This window comes from Columba livia, chromosome 17, assembly GCF_036013475.1.
Source record: "Columba livia isolate bColLiv1 breed racing homer chromosome 17, bColLiv1.pat.W.v2, whole genome shotgun sequence".
Lineage (NCBI taxonomy): Eukaryota > Metazoa > Chordata > Aves > Columbiformes > Columbidae > Columba > Columba livia.
The window spans coordinates 9,310,522-9,328,597 of NC_088618.1; the positions used below are offsets into that span (position 1 = coordinate 9,310,522).

The 18,076-nt window shown below is 38.3% G+C and overlaps 1 protein-coding gene across 1 annotated transcript; it reads right to left on the bottom strand.

Moving 5' to 3' along the window:
- Positions 1–266: 266 nt before the first annotated feature.
- Positions 267–16,987, bottom strand: UPB1 (beta-ureidopropionase 1). The gene is made up of 10 exons (XM_005503888.3): positions 16,769–16,987; positions 15,889–16,060; positions 14,231–14,318; positions 13,445–13,539; positions 12,851–13,012; positions 8,696–8,865; positions 5,383–5,464; positions 4,489–4,531; positions 3,305–3,459; positions 267–701 (listed from the first exon to the last, which is right to left on the bottom strand). The coding sequence occupies exons 1-10, from the start codon at positions 16,867–16,869 to the stop codon at positions 618–620; spliced, it is 1,152 nt and encodes a 383-aa protein (XP_005503945.1). The 5' UTR covers positions 16,870–16,987; the 3' UTR covers positions 267–617.
- Between the last annotated feature and the right edge of the window lie 1,089 nt (positions 16,988–18,076).

An 18,076-nucleotide genomic window follows, 5' to 3' on the forward strand; every position in this document is an offset into this window, starting at 1 on the left:
AGCCCAAAGACGTTGGTCCAACTGTGTTTGTAACAGATACCGTAAAGGGAAATAAAAAGAACCACATTGGTCTTGCTCTACAGTATGCATGGATCTTCAGACAACCAGCACATGGCCAGGACATTACCTAGTGCTAGCAGAAGTGTATCAAATACTTCATAATTTTAAAAACCAGACATAAACTATTTATGCCTCCTTTCTCCCTAAATTATGCATTTGGATAGAGGGTAAAAACTGGAAATCAGAAGTAAATAGACACACAATGCAAAGCTTACGTAAAAATCTTTATGTCATCTGAACTCATCATCTCCATCAAGCTATATCGCATTATACAGTATTGAATAAATTTCATAATAATTTTATATCAATGTATTCCTACTGGTTATATTTCTAGTAAGGAACAAAAGTTTGGACTCATTAGTGTAAATGACAAAAATAAAAAGCCACCATTTTTCAATTATCTTACTTGACAGTTTTGAATCCTATTATTAAAAAGTTGCTTAGAGGGAATCAGAAAGACAACATTAAAGTAACGTCTTGTAATCTACAGTAAAGCTATAATCCAACAGTACCTTTAAATTGTTATGTAACATTTGATTGTAATTAGATGTTTTCTTTTACTCTCTGATTATATTGGGTATAAAATAAGGCTGGACTGCTTCAGTGAGCTTCTCTGCATACATTTCATATCTACCAGTCATCTGCAAAAGAAAAATCAAAGCTTTAGTTCTTTTACTGAGCTATAAAAGTACTTCAGTAGAAAATAATTATATCCACCGTTTTTTTAATGATTACATATTATTTAATTGCCCCAAACAGTAAAATCATAATTCACTCCAAAATGCCAGACATCTCGTGCCTTGGCACAAACTAAAATACTTTTATAGAAGAAATCGCATTGTGCTACCTAAAACTATACTTCTACGCTAAAAAGTAAAACTTTAAAATGAACACCTTCCTGCTTTGCAGCTCTCCTCCATTGACAGTCTCATCTGCTGACTAGTTACTTAAGGCTATTTTGGTTATCCCAGATAGCTCAAAGTCAAACATGAAAGGTAGACTTACTTAAAAGAGAATATTGATGTGTAAGAAAGTAAGTGATGTCAATGAAGGCAAAGGAGTTTATCTGTAATTATGTCTTCATATTATATCCTTGGCAACTGATGAACTTTGCTGCCAGCAATAAGTTCGTATTTGTGCCACTGACAGTATTTGGGTTGCTCTTACTTTAACCATTAATAATATGAAATATTATCGCTTTGGGTGATACAGTAAGCTAGGAGGCTGAAATATAGCACTTTACATAGTTCACTGTCCTCTTCTGAAGTGCAGAGTCTACAACATTGGCTCTGAGAGGGGCAAACTACTTCCTTCTTGCCAGAGTGTAATGAGGACAATTAGTTTAACTATTTTGCTGCTGTAAGTTTAGCAAAGACATTCTACTTAATGTCTCTTTCAGGCACCATTGAATACAAAGTGCAGATACCAGAGCAGATTAAATAGGTTACTACTTGCAATCAAGGGTTTTCTGCAGTGAATAAATGATGACTTCATATTTCCTCATTTCCCTCTCAAGAACTACCTCTGTCTTGGCTACAAATGAGAGGAAAAGGAAATAGATATCCCCTGTCACATAAAGAAAAGCCACAGCTGTGCCTTACGTGCTGAAAGACCAAGAATAGCAATCCACACCATCAACATAAAACTTAGGTGCTGAAAGCGCAAGACTTGAAGACAACAAAAAATAAGCAATTCTATACAAAGCAGCTAAAGGTCAGTGCTTCGCTTTTACTGTTTGTTTTTCCTAATCAATACAATTCCTTTTGTTCGGATATGCCTACTAAGCTGTTATAAGCAATGCTCCATGTGCTTCCTGACACGCTAAATCTCTACTCTGCAATAAGGGCTTCAGATTCCCATGTCAAAGCAAAACTAAATGCCTGCCCAATTTAAAGACACCTGGGAATACCTCAGCACAATTTAATTCTACTATGTCAACCACCATATACCTACCATACACATCTGCAAAATAACAAATGCAATTCTGTCCAGAAGACAACCTGAAACTACTTTTTATCTTACTCCCTATATATGGATTGGAAGCATTACCAAAGAAATTCAGCTCTATCTAAGAAATTACTATAATTAAATTTAAAAGTTTATTCAGCATTTCAAATCCACAAAAAATTTTTTTACACATTGAAATACATTATATATTGCACTATGCTGTAAAACACAAGTGGGTTTCAAATTAACCAGCTCTATAAAATAAATGTCTGCTTGCAGACACATTATGTGCAAAAACTGACACTTCTTGCAAATAATTACATACTTTTAGATACTAGAGTATCACTGGTATCTCCTTTTGCTTGCCTTCGTTGTTGTTCCAACAGAATATTTGTGGGGCCTACTGTCAACTTGGATCAGATTAAAAGAAGAAACTAGACTGTGGTTTGTTTGTTTAAAAAAAAAAAATCTGGTCACTCCACTAAACCAGTACACAACATAGCACCCCACACTGTTTGTACTGGCACAACTGAAGGGTTAACAAACTGCAGTGCTGAGGTGGCAATTTCCTAAACCAGTGCTACTGCTGGACAAGTTAAATCAAATTATACCCTCAGGACAAATGATCAAAATTAGCTTTATCTCACAATGCAAAAAAATAGGAATAAGTAAGTTTGCTAAAGCCATGTGGAGAGGCTTGCAGTCATCTTAATCTGATTTAGATTAATTCAAAAGTGTGTTAGGATGCTTCAGAGATGAACATACAGTTTTTTTTTCTGTGTGGCTTCAACACGTCCACAAATTCAGGGAGTTAAGACTGCAAGAAGTTGGCACACACGAAGTTCTCAGAAGCTTAAAGATTCTTGTAGTTTTTGGTTTTAACTAACTTTCACCAAAACTGACAGTAAGACCTATAAGAATATAAAGAACTACCATACTCTGTCAGATTAAAGGCCCACTTTGGCTCAGTGGCAAATGTCTGTGTACCTTGCATAAGGAAACCACACAGTTCCCCCAGCAGCCCTCAGGGCTCCTGGCAATCCACGCTTCAAGACCAAAGGCTAAGGCTTTAAATTAAAAGCTACTGGCTTAGTTTCCCTGAATTTGGCTGTTCTTTTTCTCAATCCACTTACGCCTTTGGCCTTCAGAACATCCTGTTAAATTAGTTCAACAATTTAAGCTTTGGACTGTTAAAACAAACAAATAAACAAACCAAAACCAAACTAAAGGCTGCCTTTTAACTATTGTAAGATTGTATGATCATTATGAAACTTTGTTTCTTTATAAGCAGGCTTACCTTAAAATTCCATTTGTCACTGACTTGCCGGCAAAGATTTAGATCCATCTCTACCACCAGAAGTCCATCCTGGGTACGAGAGAGTCCTGGGGTCCTGCTGCCATCTGGTGCAGCTACATAACTTGAGCCATAAAAATGGCCCAAGTCATGATGTGCTTAAAGAAATATTTTAAAAGTATGTAAAAAAGTATCTGCAAACAAGTATACAACTTAAAATGCAGTGTCTCATTAACCTGGCTCAATTTCTTGTGGTTGCTCAGTCACTATGCTTTAAGCAAGGTATGATCCTCAAGAGTCATAGCATGATCCTAAGGTAACTGCAGCTTTGACCTCTACTTATTTTCATGCACAGTACAGCCTTCACATATATCGAATTCACAGGAAAAAGCTCACTGCATTGCCTTTTAACTAATGCATGATTATGCTTTCCCATTATAAAGTCTCTGAACTAAAGCCTTCGCTTTCACTGTTTTTATTTAGTATTTAAATGAATTATAAATGTCAACTCATACATTTCCAAAACACTTGACAGAGATGCACCCATTCAGTTTTCAATACAAGGTCAGAGGTGAAAACACTGGGATTTGAGGCATGGAAAAAATGTTACTTTATATTGCACAATTCAGAGTTGTGCCAAAAATCGGCCACATCTGTTTTACTACCAAGCAGTAGACACCACTGACCTTTTTGATGCAGCTGTTACAAACATTTAGCTCCAAAACTAGCTAAAAAAAGGCTCAGGCCCACCCACTCCAGAAGCAGTCATGGTTGTCACAGGACAAACTGCAGTGGTTCACCACGTAAGTACATACAAGCAAATCTCATGCTCTTCTTTGAGCATTCTTGTCTTTAACTTCCACCAAATTTGTGAAACAGGGAAAGATGGCTTGGCTGAAGATTCAGGCTAGGGCTATTACAGTTAATAATATTAAAACTACAAATCTTAGATCTCTGGAAGTATATAGAAACCTTATGTATGAACTTCTGGTGACCACATATCATGGCACCACCACCTTTAATAGAAAGTGCTGTTTCCCTCCAGTTTAGAAAACAGTAGGCTTAAGTAAGACAGTCACTAGCTCAAATAGCTGCCATGGGACAGACATTTGCAGGAGAGCTATCGTTTCTTCAGACTTCCTAGTTAACAATTATTAGCAACCACTGATGGCGATTTCTGAACATACCTTTTTTACCATCTCCAGAAGTAAAGGCATTTTTGTAGTATTCCTGTGAAATAAAAGGAATCTGTAGGTGGCAGTATCATTCCATTTCAGTCAAGAAATCCTTGTTAGTCTACCATATTTAGAATGGAAGTTTATATAAATCTCTTAAGATTTTTTTCTGGCTTACTATCAGCAATGTCTGTCTAAACGAAGTCATCAGAGTGGTCTAGTTTCTATGATGGATCGGCTAGAAAACAGAGTCTTTTTGTATCACTGCTTGTTCATAAACTTTGGGGAACACGTCTCATATCAGTTTCACAAGTCTAAAGAAAGGGCAAAAGAGGAGACATTTAACCAAACGCATCCTTGCGGATCACAAAAGAAGGCAAATGTATTCACATAATGGCAAGAACAAGTCTGGATGTTTGCAGGGAACCTTATAAAAGAACACACATATAGTGTATTTGGACTAATCTAAAGGCAAGAATGACTTATTGTGTGCAATATTAATTTTCATTATAGAATTAGAGTGTCCAGAAAGAAGTAGTATCTGTACAAGAGCAACCAGTTGTGTACCACTGACTTGAGGACAGATTTCATTTTCAGCCATTTTGGTGAAAAGAATACTGATTACTCCATAGAAATGAGGAGAATTAACAAAAGGGTGAGTGCCTGTTACAAAGAGAGCAATTCAAGAGCAGGAAGCAGCTGCAACCAAAAGGTAGGTTGCCAGCAACAAGGCAGCTCTCAACCTCTTTATCACTGTCCATCTTCAAATCGTATTATAAACACTAATATAGTAATGACACAGCAGAGGATTCTATGCATTCTAGTGCTACTCAGCTCATTACCTTGAATTAACTCATGCTACAATACCTAAATTATGAAATAAAATAATAAAGTGAAAATACATACCGTTCCTACCCTGTTGATGGGACACGTAAAGCAGTGATTAGCAATGGCAGCATTTCTTGCTTCAATTGGCCACAGTGACTCGCTGCAACACACAAGAGGCAGCAGGTATTCACTACTTGGCTACTTCAAGAGCTAGAGTTATAATCTAACTGCCTTGAGCTGTACGTTTCCTGCCAAAGCCAAAGTTAGCTGCTAGATCTTGCTCTTACAATCAAAATTCTCCCACAGGTACAGCCAAGCACTGTAATTATTTTATGCTCAAATATAGGTATAAACAATTCTATGTGATAAACTGGTAAATATGGCTTTGTCAAATGCTTTACTCTCTGAATCACACAAAGGACTTATACATGTGCTTTTACATTCCATTACCTTTCAATTTACCAAACATTATTCTGCAGCAAAGCTGTAAGAGATTCATATAAGTTGCCTTTTTTTTTTTCCCAAAATGGTCCAGAAGAGCCTTTTGGGGCAGTGAATGGAGGGGAAAAAAAAAAAAAAAACAGAAAAGGAGAAGAAAATCCATTTCCACCAAAATTTCCTACTTCTGTTATTTCAACCAGAGTTTCTATAGCACTTTCCAGTAAGTCTTTTTCCTGTGGCAGTTTGATGAAAAAGCAAGTATGTTTAACAAAAGCATCCCAATAACTTCCAAGTAATTACCTATTAAACCAGTCGCTCAATTTACATGAAAACAAGAACTGAGAAATAAGGAATAAAAAAATTCCTTTTCTTTTACAAGCTTCTATCTCTTTTCCAAAGGTGATTTCAATTCTGATTGATGTTTAAAACTGAAATAATCTTCTTTCTATTAAATAGCTTGAAACACAGGGATCAGGCTAGTTAATAAGAGGTCTGGAAGTGCTCAGAGCTCCAAAACAAAGGTGATACAACTTATACACTCTTGTGATAGCATATACCTGCCAGATTCTGAGTACCAAGACAAGGCTGCAAGCATTTGACTCATTAATCTCCCAGTCAGACTCAAGAATCTGAAGAGATGGTCACTGGACTGATTGAAAGGACTTGGTTTATTGCCTCTTTTCTCAATTGCTTTGAGTCTGGCAGCCAGCTCTTCTAAGAAAAAGGGATTTTATTGAAAAGTGCCAGCAAATTATAATTTCACAGAAGAGAGACAGGAAAGAAAAAAAAAAAAAGGCTATAGCCAAGAAGCAACCCCAGAGACAGTTTTCACATGGGCCTCAAGAGTCCTCTTCCAGCAATAAACATTATATGCTTAAAAACAATCAAGTGAAAGCCAATAATTAGGAGAGCCTGAAGCACCCGGAGTACCAATGAAGTGCTGTATGACGACAGGGTAATTTCTGTTTGCTCTCCTGCTAATGGGCTATAAGTGGACAAACATCGCAAATATTATTCTAGTAGTGGCATAAATGCCTCAAAAGCATTTTGTATTCATTCAACTCTTTTCAAAGCATATTCTTCAACATTACTCAACATAAATTATCTTTTATACCAAAAACTACTAAGGGTAGTTTAAATCACAGAATACTGCATGTAACCTGCAGTTCTGCTCTCCAGGTTTGTAAATACATAGTTCTCTCCATATGAACTGGCTGTGGGTATGAAAATTTTATGCCTCTGATCTGTTTTTTACTTTTTCTACCCTATTATGAATGCTCGGTGTCCTCAGAATTTTCTAGCTTGCCAGCAGGAAAAATTGAATTAATATTCTTGGACCTTGTTACAGAGACAGAAACACTCCAAATTCACACTAAACAGGTAAAGTGTGGGGATTGAGTTAATCCTGAAGAAATGGAAAATGCTGAAAAATATATTCCTTTTACATTTCTAACTATTCTGTTATCTTGTATACTCAGTTAGCACATTGTTTACAAAACAGATACTGGAAAGTTATTTTCCTGTAGGTTTAAACAATAAAAAATGAAAGTATTTTGCAATTAGCCCATGCACACAAGTCCAGCTGAAGGGAGAGAGAAATGAGAAAGAATTTTTAGTATTATAAGAGATCAGTACGTCTTCTTTCATTTGTTTGCTACTGGATATTATACTTATGTTACAATACCATCGGTAACAATGAAATATGCTCCTGTTACCTTCCTAAAACATATCTCTGGAGCTGAAAACTCAAAGACAGCTCAGCCAGCCCAAAATATGCCTTTTTTAACTCACAAAGGAAATGGTTTTGCCCCAAAGAACTCTGCAAAACCAGACTTTCCTCCCTGCACTGCACAAAGCTAACCACTTAGGCTGAAAAGGGTTAAAAGTATTAATATTTATAATTAAGCATTAACTACTATCCCTTCCTCAGTCACATGTATGTAAACATTATGCAATACTAAATTACTTAAAGAAAAAGCACAGGTGTTCTATTATGTGTAGACACATTCTGGAACCCCACACCTCAATTTACAAATACTCTAATTTGGAATTTGAAATTATTGAGTAGTACAGCAAAGAACAGAATACCATGAGAATGAAAGGATGGCCTGGCAATTTTGCCAAGAAGAATTAAAGAACCACTGAAACCATTTTTACAAGGTTTATACCTAAAGAAACCCCCCTCACCAGCCTCAAAGAAATGCAGTTATCTTGTATCACATCATAGTACCCCAAGCAATACACAGCCTGTGTCAGACACTCTTTTGGAAGCATGGCACATTCAAAGGTTATTATATTGAAATGTGACTGATACTGATAATGTAGAGGTAAAGAATATACAAGATCTAATCCACAAATTTATCATTTGGGCTAGCTAATAAGTGTATTTTCTTAGCTCCCTGAGATGGTTTTCTTTTTTCTTCTAGGAAATCAAGGCAGTAGTGTGCAATTAATGTCAATTTGCAGAAGATTAATCTCGAGGGAAACAGTTTACACTGGTTTGGTCTGGTTCAAGATGCCTGATAATCACAAAATTGCCAACAATTAAAGAAAAAAAAAATCTGAGAAAAGTGTTTCTCAGCTTGGGTCTGAAAACTGTAATTTGACACCATACTTAGTAGCTCCGAGGTGGATGATGCAAGCTGTCAAACTAAGCCTGAATGTAAATTACTAGGGCCTATCATAAAGGAAAGATGTTACATAGATAATATAAATAAACTGTCATTAGTTTTCAGAACATCAGCTGGATGCCGTGAATTAGTGACTATGAGCAGACTGGTAGCCCAAACCTCCAGAGGGAGAAGAATGTAGAATCCTTTGCAAAAGCAAAACAAGGAGGTGATACCTCTGGTTCCAAGACCTCAGCACAGTGCCTCCAAAGCCCCAGGGATGAGCTCAGAGGCTCAGCTAACTCAGAAAGCGTGCAACGGCCTCAATCAGTTTGTATTACCTGAGAGTTCCAATAGTGGCTGAAGGGTTAAAGATGATCTCTGCTCCATTCATACTAAACATGAGCCAGTTCAGAGGGTGATGGCGCCCATAGCAGATATTCACAGCAACTGCTCCAAACTGCGTCTGAAACACTGGGTGTCCTGTATTTCCTTCCATATAGTAAGTAGACTACAAACAAAAAACCACAAATGCTGACTTCTTAAAAAAGCAACAAGAAATACCTCCAGCATTGCATTGACACTTCCTTATTCTGACTACCAGCCTCAAGTCATTAGACCATGAGCAAGGACACCATCTTTCACTTAGTACACAGGTGCACTGTAATGGGTATACAGCAAAAAGTGGCTCTCCTAGGCTACTGAAATCAAATTCAAGCCTCTTCCTGTTTCCCTTCACTCATACTGCACCTAAGCACTGTCTGACTTTGACATAAACACTTCTATTAATGTTAGAAATGTCAACAGCTTAACAGAGACCCACAAATGGCCAAACTTTAGGCAACTCTCTCAGTACTTTCACTACATAAGCAAATTTTCCTAAGTCATCACGATCCTTTGTTTCAGATTAAAGATATGATAAACAGTGTTTAAAGAACATGGAATTCCTTTACATTTACCTCTAACATAAGGACATGCACTAATTTTATGAATGCTATACAGAAATATCAGTGTAGAGATATGACTGGTTATTTACATTTCCTTTAGACTTATTGCTCTAAACAAACAGAAGTCTTGAAAGTACCACCACGAAAATCACAGAATAAATCTAGAGAACACTCCTTAAAGAAACTGGAGCCAGCTGTTAGCTTAGAAGACCCCATTTACCATATGCTCTGAACTTTTATCATATCAAACATTTCTAAACAATTCGAAATGCACTGGTTCCTGTAAAAGACACTAGTGAAGAGAAAGATAGGGCATTGTTAACTGCTATCAAGAGACAAACATTTACAGAGATACTGTAAAGGAAATCTACAGAAATGGTTCTTCCCAGATACAAGAAAAGCATATGTGTGGAGTCACTGACAGCTGCCTGCTTGGTGCTTAGTGGTAGTCAAAAACCCAAGAAAATTTCAGACATCAACAGGAAGGGTACTGAAACGTTACAGAAAACATCCTTTCGCTGGTTTATACAAATTCTGTGTGTCCATGGCTTGAGTACTCTGGGCTACTCTAGTGTCTGCATCTCAGGATATACTAGAGATGGAATAAGCAAAGGCAACTGAAATTATGAAGGGGATGGAGGAGCACCCTTGTGAGGAGAAACTAAAAAGGCTCTTCAATCTGCAGACAGAAGGGTGGGGGTGATACTATGAATAGGATTTATAAAAATCACAAAAGTGCATCAGATGAACATACACATCCCAAACCAGCAGCAGCAGCAGCCACACACTGAAATCACCTGTACTTGTTTTCAACCAGAGTAACCTTTTCATGCAACAGGCAGTGCTCTTCTGAAATTGGCTTTTTTGTGAAAGCAGGTATTATCACCAGGTTCAGAAGGGATTAGACAAAGTCATTGATAAAAGAACCACAGATAAGAAACATGCCACCCAGCATCCCTAATACAATGACTGTGGATACCAAGGTAGTACCAAAGTTGCAGTGGCCAGACTTATTCCCAACAGAACCTTTTTGTGATGCTCTCAGAGACAGAAAAGCAAGGTACATAATTCACCAGCCTGACCCAATGGGGCATGTGTCTTATATAAGAAACGTGTGTTGTAAAGCAACTCCTTTTTTATTGAACCTATCTGTCCAGTGCCATTGGTTTGGAAGGAAGTATAACCACACCAGGCCCAAAGCAAGCAGAGTTACAGCTGCGGAACAAATTAGAGCCCCACGTCAGCGTAGGAGAATGGCATGATAGATACAGGGGGATCTTCTTCTGAAACCAAGAGAACTAGAGGTTCACTATACCCAGCAAATGTGACATCTCATGTTTCTTATTCATTATCAGATGTCATGAAATTGCACTGTCCCTTGGGCACTGATTTTATCTCCTTTCGTGTCTGCAAAGAGCACACCACGTGGTGGGCACTCACACAATCCTTTCTGAAAACAATCCCACTGATTGAATATATTTCCATTTTTTATTCTATTCTCAGTTTCATTACAATAGGAGGAAAAAAACAAGAATGCTATTGCTTCAGGGAATTCATCAGTTCTTATTTCTTTATTCCTCACCAGAGGTCACAATCATCTCCGCAGAAACAAAATGTGATGTCTCAAGAAGGATTGATTTTTGTTTATTTATAGGCCCTCCCACACCAGGCTGAATAGGTTACAGACCAATCTCTTTACCCTATTCATTTAGTTCTCACCAATTCAACAAGGCTGATTTTAACAAGGCTCCTTTCTCTATTCTGCTCTACAGAAACAATCCACAAAAAATAATTTCAAATTCAATGGTTCCTCAGAGGTTTACTTTGTTGATAAAGAAAACATTAAAGTAACAGAGACGAGCATAGTCCTTCCCTGTAGTTGTGCTGCTCCACCAGAATTGCCCAGCTCACAAGAATGGACTTAATGCTTTGCTAACAAACCTAGCTAAAAAGACAGTGCTGTTTTGCAGGAACACCACTCGCTTCTTTCACGCGGCAGATACAAGAAATGCCAAATCATTACAGCATACCTGCAGGATATAAATAGATTGTTTTGTGGTAGTTCTGGCATTTAGGGTTATAAGAACTAACTCCTTTCAGGAACTGTGCAAAACTCTTAATGAAACGCTATTTATACTTCACAGAGAAAACTAAAAGATTTTCTTTTTTGAGATGTCTTTCATTACAGTTTCATAGCTGCAAACAAAAAGTTTCTTGGAATCTGTTGATGCTTCACAAAACACTGTCTGGAAAACTGAAAGACATCATATTTTAGCACAAGCAACCGGAATTTCTTTTTTGTTTGATTATAAAAGGAACAAATCAAGAATGTTGAAAGTGACCCAAGTTTGTTTTTATTAATGCTTAATATTTTGTATGGGTTTGTTAGTTACTGTTTTGCTAGCCAAAATACAGATCCGATAAAATAATATTATATGTCAAAATAATTGTTAAAGATAGAAGTCAAAACTGGTGACTGACGACAGGCCTGTGCCAGAAATACATTGTGTAAAAACCTATTAACAGCCTCCTCTGAAGAAACACAAACCAGTCTGATCAGGTCTGGGAGACGAGGTCAAAATTTCCGGAGGTCTTTCAACATGAAGTTTCAATAGAAAACAAATAAACAAACAAACCAACCTTCTAAAATTAATGAAAAAGCAGTTTGGATTCTGAAGCCTCAGTTTAGTGACCGGAGCATTAGGACAGGGAACAAAAGCATTTGCAGGTATATAGCAGTCCCGGTGCTTAGAAGAAATGCATCTGCTAATTACTCACTTTAGCTGACAAGGAGAGATTTAGTTAGGTAAGAGAATGTACTTTTAGACTTTGGTTAATTTTTAATTCTGATCTTTCTGCTTGTGATTATTCTGTGGATGGATAAAAATATTTGAGATCTTTCAGTTTTCTTCTGATGTTGCCTTTATTATCAGTCCAGTTTCTGAAGCTGATTCTGGAGGTTGGACTAAAAAGTGCTGGGAGCTTCAGCGGAAGTAATGTGATTAGTAAACAGAAGATGCTCCAAACCAGCTATTTATTCAGTCAGAAGCATAATGAATTAAGGGATCCTGCTCAAAGAAACATAAGCAAAAGAACTGTCATTTCCAAGACAACCTCACAGAGAAACAGAGATCAACACCATAAACAATGCTCACACTTGAACCATAAAACAATTGTGCTCCAAATTAAAATAACTTCAACATGCACACATGCAAAAACTATCTAGGCCAATCGCGGACAAGTGACATAACAAAGCTGTGACTTAAAGAACTTTGTTTAAAGATCCTCAACACTTTTGTAGTTTCCATCAGACCAAGGAAGAGTATATGACAAAGATTCGATTTTATTTGTCCTTTTAGAGTCATCACTCTCTATTCCTATTAACTGACTGTAATTTCACCTGAGAAAAACTAATTTGACACTTAGTGAACCACATTTTCTAGAAATACATTACATTTTCCAAAAATATTACTCTTAACAGAATACAGGCAGACACAAACAAGAGCTGCAAGGTGAGACTAGCCTGACAATCACAATACTGCGTCTTACCTCATTGAAATCTCCAATTCTTGGAATGTGATTTTTCCTACTTTTGCCAAGGACAGCTCCAGAATTAGAAATCACCACTGCAGAATTCCACAGAGTTCCCCCATGTATTTCATCTCGCTCCAGAATAGGAGATATCACCACCATATTGTATTTCTTTGCCAGCTGTACAAATGAACACAATTCTTCTATTATACACAAGCCTACAATAATGATTTTCAACTTTTGTTCCTAAAAAAAGGATTAAAGAAAGCTTTCATCTGATTCAGGAAGAGTTAAACAGGTAGTTTTGTATGCCTTCCATGGTACGAGTCAGTCTATAAATGCAAAGTAGTTTAAAAAATAAATAAATATTGAGCACAGTTGTTGTCTATTTCTGCTTCACTCACTCTCATAGTATTTGTCAAGCAAGGTGAAAATTTATTTTTAATTATTTTGGTTTTCTCAGTGGTACAAGAACAGTACATAAAGAAGAAACCCATGTTAATTAGTTGCAGTTATGAGCTGTGGTTGGAGGCTAGATGTAGGGGTTTTTTTGTGCCTTTTGTTTGTTTGGTTGTTGTTTTTTTGTTGCTGTTTCATTTTGGCTATTTTTACCTCTTGACAGAATTTTGTTGTTGGCCCATCCTCTGCTGACTCAGCAAATTCAGTCCAAGGAAGCTTCTCTCTTGTACAAAAAGCAAAGGGCATGGCTGGAAAACACCAATGCAGGACAAAATTTACAGGAATGTTAATGTCACTCAAGAAATACACACTGTTTGCATGAATACAGATAAAATACTAAACATTTAAGAATGTTTCAACTGCTTTCCTTGTTAAAAGGCAAAAGCTATTTTAAAATATTTTTAGCAAGGGCAAGGAGTCTTGGGCCCCCACAGAACAAAGTAAAAGAGAAAGAATGCACTTAGAGAAGTCTTACAAGAAGTGAAAATACACCCCAACCACTAGTGTACACTTTCTGTGTACCTGTTTTCACAACTCAAGGGTTCATTTTGGGGTTTGCCTCTATTAAGCCTTGAAGACTCCATTTTAAATAAAATTAGATTTTTTTGTAATTTGAATATCTGTCTAGAAAAACCCTGAAGTTTTAGAAGAAAAATAAATGAGGAAAGGATGACAAAGAATGACAGGAAGAAGCAGCACACCTAACAAATATCACTGTCGCAGCATATACCAATCTTCAATATAACAGACTTCACATACATCGTCCATACAGTTCTACTAACTAAGACTATTTGTTTTTTCTTTTAGAAAGCAAATCAGTAAAGTCAAATGTTCTATCTTGCTGTTTACTCGCAAGACATATTTCTAGCAGAGGATACATGTTAAAATAGAAGGAACTTGACCTTTGATAACCTAGAAGGAATCACAGAAAATACTCACTCCAAGCCTCCTGGAAACAAACTATGTTGACTCCACATATTGCAGCTACTTCCACAATCTCTGCAATTCGTCTGTGTAGTGCAGCCACCTGATTGCGAGAAGTATCACATTATAAAAAGAGATGTGTGTTCTAACTCACTTGTACATTAATAGTCCGATTTTACAAGCTTTGTTCACATTGAATTATCTTGTTCTATACTTAGACTCATTGCTTTCAGGGGGAATAACTCCAGAAGTTATCACTCCTGAGCACTGATAACAGAAAGAGTAAGATAAAGATTTTTTTAAAAAAAGCATTAACATGCTGAAAATAAATAAAGCAATCCAACAGAATTCTAACTCCATGGTTACAACATATAAATATATGGCAACTCATTGCTGACTGACTTGCAAATAGCTAAAAATCTTAACAGAATCAGCAAAAATTATAATTTTGCTGCTCACTGTAAATAACCTACAAACAATTTTAAGTAAATGTGAATTCAAAGTCAAGTACTCAGAATCTTAAAATATGAGGTAAGGATAGCCCACTTCCTTGGTTGTCTCTGAATCCTGCTCACACATGTGGATCTTGGACACTCTCTAGGAGTCATTAATTCCAAATTGTTTACTGAATCCTGCTGTCCAAAGAGCTAAATAGATTATTACCAAGAAAAACATCAAAATATTTATTAACTAGTCAAAAAATATTGTTTCAAAGTACTTCTTCTGGAGTATTCTACTTAAGGATAAGCACAGGTGTAGCACTTTGCAATGATACTTTCAGGTGTGCAAAAAAAAAAAAAAAAAAACAAAAAAACAAAGAAAGAAGCAAGAAAAGTCAACAGTGACCGACAAAACAACTGTACATTGATTTACAGAAATAGTTAACTAGTTACTTATAAAGTAAAATCATTAATATAACTGGTAGTCTTTTTAACAGATGCTACAAAGCATCCACAGACTTGATCCATTTACTGAATTAATTACTTGCATTTGTGACAGGTAATCTTTCCAAAACAAATTACCTCAGAATTGTTCTGTCCTGTCACTGTACAAAACTACTGCTCCAGGAGATTTTACAAATATGGTATTTCCTTTCACTTTTTAAAAGCCACTTTTAGGAGGCTATTTCTATGTATGTCTATGTATGTCACCTCTGTGCTTTGGAGTCCAACACATTAGGAGATGACATTCACTTTTTAGTATGATTTGATTTACTGCTGTAAAAAGAATAATAAACACAGTCTTATCAATCCGTGTTTAATGAATTTTCCAGTATTGGGACATTTCTCAATTAAAGCAAGAACTGCACCTGTGGTTTCCATGGGCTGCCATCTCTTTTGATTTCAGGTAAATGATTTTCTGTTTCCTTTTAGGGGCAAAGGTTTTTCATGTACAAAATCAGTGATGAAATATTTAGCTTTGAAAAAACTGCAAACAGGTTGGACAATTCACTAGGTAAATACAACACAAGAGATAATTCTGATAACAAAACTAAATGTATCATTCAAATGTCTCACAGTATGCTGTATTATGATAGTGATGGGTTCTATATTGCCAGACAATCAGCAGACATTTCATGATGGAGTTTCTAACATCAACAACTGAAGCATGTGATTTCTCAATCCAGTAGAAGACAAGTTACACACAAACGGCCCAGATCCCAGCTTGTATACCTGGACGGCCACAGCTGTGTCCGTGGGAAGTGGAATTTTATTTTGTATCAGTCCTACTCGAACAATACGTGGCCTTCTCAATTGCTCTGGAGCAGCTTCAAATCCATAGCCCTGTAGCTCAAAATCTCTTTCCTGAGCTGCTGACAGAGCAGCTGCTGGCAAATTAAGTTTTCTGGATTTAACAGGAAACAAAGATATTTCAAGATGAGATGTTCTTCTTTACAGCTCTGAATGCAGTGGATCAAAAGGATCACAAATACTGTCTACCCCTGCAGAGATGCCCAAGCTCACGTGTCCCCACGGGCAACCATCAGACAAGGGAACGGTCAGACAGTAGCCAGGCCAAGTGCAAATCTCACTGCTCTCCTCCACAGCTGCAAATTACCAATGTCCTACTCTATAATGGTGATTTCCAGACACTATTAGAATGCTACAGAAACCAAGAATCACATATGTACAAACTTTCGTCTGCCACCCACAGATTATAAACACTTCCACTCCAAAGTAGTTTTCCTCATGTTAGATCCCCACTTTTCCAGCTCCTTCACCCCAAAGCCACGACCTCCCCAGCCCCAACTCAGAAAGATTCCTCATGTCTTTCATTCCAGACAGCCATCTTCTAACACGATGTCCCTACCGCCCTGTTTCCCAAACGTGGATTACCTCCAAACTGCTCCCGTTATCTCACCACAGAACCTACCCTTCTTCTTCCTTTCAGCCCAGCCCCACGTCCTACACACCTGCTCTCAAACCGGCTCCTTCCCCCTCACTCCCGGGCTGGCTATCCCCGCGGAGACCGAGGCGGAGGAAGGAGATGGGACAGGACGGGAGGCGGCACCCCGCGCGGGGTGCGGGAGGCGAGCCGCCCCTGGCAGCGCACCTTGCCTCGCCCCCGTAGAGGATCCGCTTCACCTCGGCGAGGTCCTCGGGCGGGACGTGCCGCTCCAAGCACGACTCCAGCGACTCCAGGCTGTCCGCCATGGCGCCGTCCGGGACGGGACGAGGCAAAGGGAAGCGCGCAGGCGGTTGGGCACGCGCGGACCGTTAGGCACGCGCGCACCTAAGCGAACTTCACTCCCGGGGCCGCCCCGCCGGGCCACGCCCCTTTCCCCTCAGCGGGGTTTTGGCGGGCGTGGACAGTCCCAGTGACAGAAAGGGTTCCCGCTCTGGCGGCCGGGACACGGGGGTGTGGGCGGCAGCAATAGGGTCGGTCCCCTTGAGTTGTGGCAGGGCTGCTTGGGCCGGGCGTCCTGTGCGCTGGTAGCTGACCCCGAAGTGTCCCCAAGGGTGAAAGGAGCAGGGATGTGGCCATTCCTGGGTACTGGAACAGGCTGCCCAGGGGGGTTGTGGAGTCTCCTCTGGAGACATTCAAACCCACCTGGACACCTTCCTGTGTAACCTCATCTGGGTGTTCCTGTTCTGTCGGGAGGATTGGACTGGATGAGCTTTCCAGGTTTCTTCCAATCCCTGACATCCTGTGATTCTGTGATACTTGCCACTTCTGAACCAAACCTTCAGCCTCAGAAATAACGCATCTAAAAGGAGAACATCTTCAGGAGCTTTTTATAATTATACCATTCAACAAGAAGGCTTAGACATTGAAGTTATAAAATGGCAATGTTTTTCACAGGTATGTGCCTGTCCATTTTAGTTGCTCTCAACAAGAACCAGTAATAAAAATAATCTTGTCTAACATGCATTTGAGGCCCAAGATAATTGGAACTTCATCCCAAATCCAAAGTCCATGTCAGGCAAAGGATTGAACAAATTAAGACCTGGATCTGCGTTTAAAAAAAAAAAAGTGCATCTAAATAAAGGGTATTTCCTTCTGCAGGTACCAAGTGGACTGCCTGTTTAAACCAGTTGTTCCTACTGAACAGTTGGCTGTGCCTTCTGTTTCAAAACACCACTGAAATTCACAATGTGGTAACTGGTTTTCTCATTCGAAGGAAGCACGAAGTCCAGGGATGGCTACACATGTCTAAATATATCACATCAATTTTCAGTGCTGCTTTATGTATCTTCTGGAGGATGTAATGCCGTTCAGCACTTCGCATTTGCAGTTGTTAGGCATTTTGAGTTAAATATTAAGCCTTTTAGGCTAAAAATAAAAAGAATGTTGGGAATAGAGTGTCTAATATTTAACTTCAAACAGAAAGAGTCCAGGGATAGTCTGGTTTCATCAAGG

Coding starts and splice junctions, on each gene's coding strand:
- UPB1 (XM_005503888.3), bottom strand. CDS start 16,869: ATGGCGGACAGCCTGGAGTCGCTGGAGTCGTGCTTGGAGCGGCACGTC. Junction 16,061..16,768: donor CTCTACGGGGGCGAGGCAAG/GTGCGCTGCCAG, acceptor TGTTAAATCCAG/AAAACTTAATTTGCCAGCAG. Junction 4,532..5,382: donor CCATCAACAGGGTAGGAACG/GTATGTATTTTC, acceptor TTTATTTCACAG/GAATACTACAAAAATGCCTT.